At 43.1% G+C, this 3,185-nt stretch overlaps 1 protein-coding gene across 1 annotated transcript; it reads left to right on the top strand.

The window, feature by feature from the left end:
- The first annotated feature begins 2,367 nt into the window (after positions 1–2,367).
- LOC114634611 (histone H3.3-like) lies at positions 2,368–2,809 on the top strand. Its single transcript, XM_028783197.1, has one exon. It carries the CDS (start codon positions 2,374–2,376, stop codon positions 2,782–2,784), a length of 411 nt encoding a protein of 136 aa, XP_028639030.1. The 5' UTR covers positions 2,368–2,373; the 3' UTR covers positions 2,785–2,809.
- The last annotated feature ends 376 nt before the right edge of the window (positions 2,810–3,185 follow it).

Here is a 3,185-nt window from a genome sequence, read left to right as displayed (position 1 = left end):
AGAAATACTAAAATAGATTTTATTTTTCTGTCACTTCAAGGAAGATTACACTGAAAATCAGATCTTAGATCAAATTCCCAGGTTCCCAGGTCAGCCATGAAGATGCCACATAATGCTGAAAATAATCTACACCAAGTCAGAATTGTAACAGGAAACTCTGCGACTTGAGATGGAGACATTGAGGTAAATGAACTTGAGAATCTAAAACCCTCAAATCCCTATAAATACCCTTTTTAAAAGATGTATGTCACCTTTGCCAGAGGAGGCTAGACTCTACTTCCCTGAGAGTACACCATGATCTCACCTGTAGCAAACTTCACACTATGACACTTGTATTTCTCAACACTATCTAACCTTCTGAGCCCTTTCATCTTTCAGACTGCCCTAATTAGCTCTAATGGTCAATTTAACAGATTCTAAAGTCATCTGAGAAGAGGGTATCACCTGAAGGATTGCCTAGATCAGATCAGCCTGTGGGCATGTCTATGGAAGATTATCTTAACTGTTAATTGATACAGGAAGGCCTAGCCCACTGTTGGCAGCACCACTCCCTAGGTAGGTAGTCCTGGGCTGTGTAAGAAAGCTAGCTGAATATGAGTTGCCCACAGACAACTTCCCTCAATGATAGATTGTGATCTGTAAGTGTAAGCCAAATAAAACCTTTTCTCTCCCAAATTGTTTTTGGTCACAGTGTTTTATCATAGCAATGAATGACGTTAGAACAGAGACTGATAGCTGCAGTCAGATATTAGTAAGCATGGAGACATAAAATCCCTGTTCCAGGAACAAATCAACCAAAGAAAGCATTTGGATTTTGAAGGTAACCTAGTATGAGTTTCTTCTCTAGTTCAGAGTTACCCCCCAGAAAACCATCAGTTTGAGAAGCAAATCTAAATTGTGATTCCAGTACACTCTGTGTTACTTTGGCCACGTGACCTACAGAACCAACGGTGCTAGTGGTATGTGCGGTGCATAAGGATGTGGCATTCCTCAGTGGAAGAGTCTCAGCAGCCCTTAGACTCTAGACCAGGACTGTGCACTACAGTACAGACTTCCCGTCTGAAAATAACTCTTAGCATCTTGTCAGTCCTAAGGGAGATTGAATGGATGGGTGTGGTCACATTGTAATCTTATTCTCTAGAGGCCCAGATGTTATGCCATCTACAAAGAAAGCAAGTCCATCAGGGTATACAAGTAGTCTAATACGCTGACAGTATTTCTTCTGCTTCAATTGTGCATTCATTTCCTCACATCTGGTTTCCACCTCCATAGTCTATCTTAAACCTACAGTTTTTACTTCCCTTGCCTCCTCATTGCCATGCCTAGGACTCTTGTGTGTTTTAAGCATCCATGGGGTAGGACTAGACATAAGGCAAACTGAAGAGTCAGTACAGGGGTTTCTCATTGAGTTCCTCGTGATCTTTCCCCATAATGAACAGACTATGAACAATGATTCTTTCTGAGTTTTAACTTCAAAGGGTGGACTTGTGGTAAGGCCATTCTTTTCCCCAGACACTGCCACCAGGGTTTCTGTTTGTGTGTAATGTGTCTGCCCTCCTTCACTCATCTAAACCACCCTGTCAGTGGTTAACAGCACCCAAAACAGGTCCGTCCAGGTCAATTCTGGGTTGTCCTCTTCCCTTTTGGATTAGCATTTGGTCACCAGGCTGGAAAGGATGAGCTGGGAATTCTAGTGTCTGGGCCAGATCAAGAAGACTCTCTAACCTTAGAAAAAGCAAAGTGAAGGAGAGACCTAGCACATAATTTCTGAAATATATGTATTTAACAAGGTCAAATTGTGATGCAACTCAGTCTAAGGTCATCTCAACCATGCTTTTAGCAAGATAGTGGGGATAGGGAAGGTCTCTGCCCTCAGAGGGGTAGTCTGCTACCGCCAGTAAACATGTCCACTTCTCCTAGGCGCTTTAGAAAACTCTCAGCCCAGAAGACTTCTATCGGAGCTTTGTCTTCTCATCTTTTTGTTTACCTTTTAGTGGATCATCCATTTCCCATACACCTCCCGAGCAATGGCAGAGACACCCCCACGCAATGGGAGCTTTTAAATATGACATCATATATCCCCAGTGACACCCCTCCCTGCAGGATGTACACTGGTTAGGACCCAACCTCTAGAGACTCTGCAGCCTCTCTGAATCAAGAAGCCAGATGTCTAATCAGAGGAATCCCATTGCTCTCCTGGAGGGTTGTCTCCCTTAACCCCTGACCCCACTTATATATATATAATCTTTTAAAAAATAATAAATTGGTGTTCGCAGCCTTCGCCGTGCCGCCGCCGCTCTCTAACGCCAGCGCCACCTCTCACTTGCCGAGCTCCAGCCAAAGGAGAAGGGGGGTAAGAAGGTGCCCATACCCATGGCTCGTACAAAGCAGACTACTCGCAAATCCACCGGTGGTAAAGCACCCAGGAAACAACTGGCTACAAAAGCCGCTCGCAAGAGTGCGCCCTCTACTGGAGGAGTGAAGAAACCTCATCGTTACAGGCCTGGTACTGTGGCACTCCGTGAAATCAGGCGCTATCAGAAGTCCAGTGAACTTCTGATTCGCAAGCTCCCCTTTCAACGTCTGGTCCGAGAAATTGCTCAGGACTTCAAGACAGATCTGCATTTCCAGAGTGCAGCTATTGGTGCTTTGCAGGAGGCAAGTGAGGCCTATCTGGTTGGCCTTTTTGAAGATACCAACCTGTGTGCTATCCATGCCAAACGTGTAACAATTATGCCAAAAGATATCCAGCTAGCTCGCCGCATACGCGGAGAGCGTGCTTAAGAGTCCACTATGAGGGGAAACATTTCATTCTCAAAAAAAATTTTTTTCCTCTTCTTCCTGTCATCAGTAGTTCTGAATGTTACATATTTTTTCCATGGAGTCAAAGGTACCTAAGTATATGATTGCGAGTGGAAACATAGGGGACAGAATCAGGTATTGGCAGTTTCTCCACGTTCATTTGTGTGTGAGTTTTTAATATAAATGCAAGATGTAAAGCATTAATGCAAGCAAAAGTTTCAGTGAACACATTTCAACAGTTCAACTTTATAACAATTATAAATAAACCTGTTAAAATTTTCTGGACAATGCCAGCATTTGGATTTTTAAAAAATAAGTAAATTTCTTATTGACAGCAAAAAAAAAAATATCTTTGTTATTGTTGTGACTCAGTTTCCCCAAGT

The sequence above is a fragment of the Grammomys surdaster genome, unplaced genomic scaffold (genome assembly GCF_004785775.1).
Source record: "Grammomys surdaster isolate TR1022 unplaced genomic scaffold, NIH_TR_1.0 1036, whole genome shotgun sequence".
Classification (NCBI taxonomy): Eukaryota; Metazoa; Chordata; class Mammalia; order Rodentia; family Muridae; genus Grammomys; species Grammomys surdaster.
The sequence above is the reverse complement of the archived record's forward strand: the minus strand, read 5'-3'. Positions and strand labels throughout refer to the sequence as shown.

Bases quoted from the DNA above. Each gene is read 5' to 3' on its own strand.
- LOC114634611 (XM_028783197.1), top strand. From the start codon at position 2,374: ATGGCTCGTACAAAGCAGACTACTCGCAAATCCACCGGTGGTAAAGCA.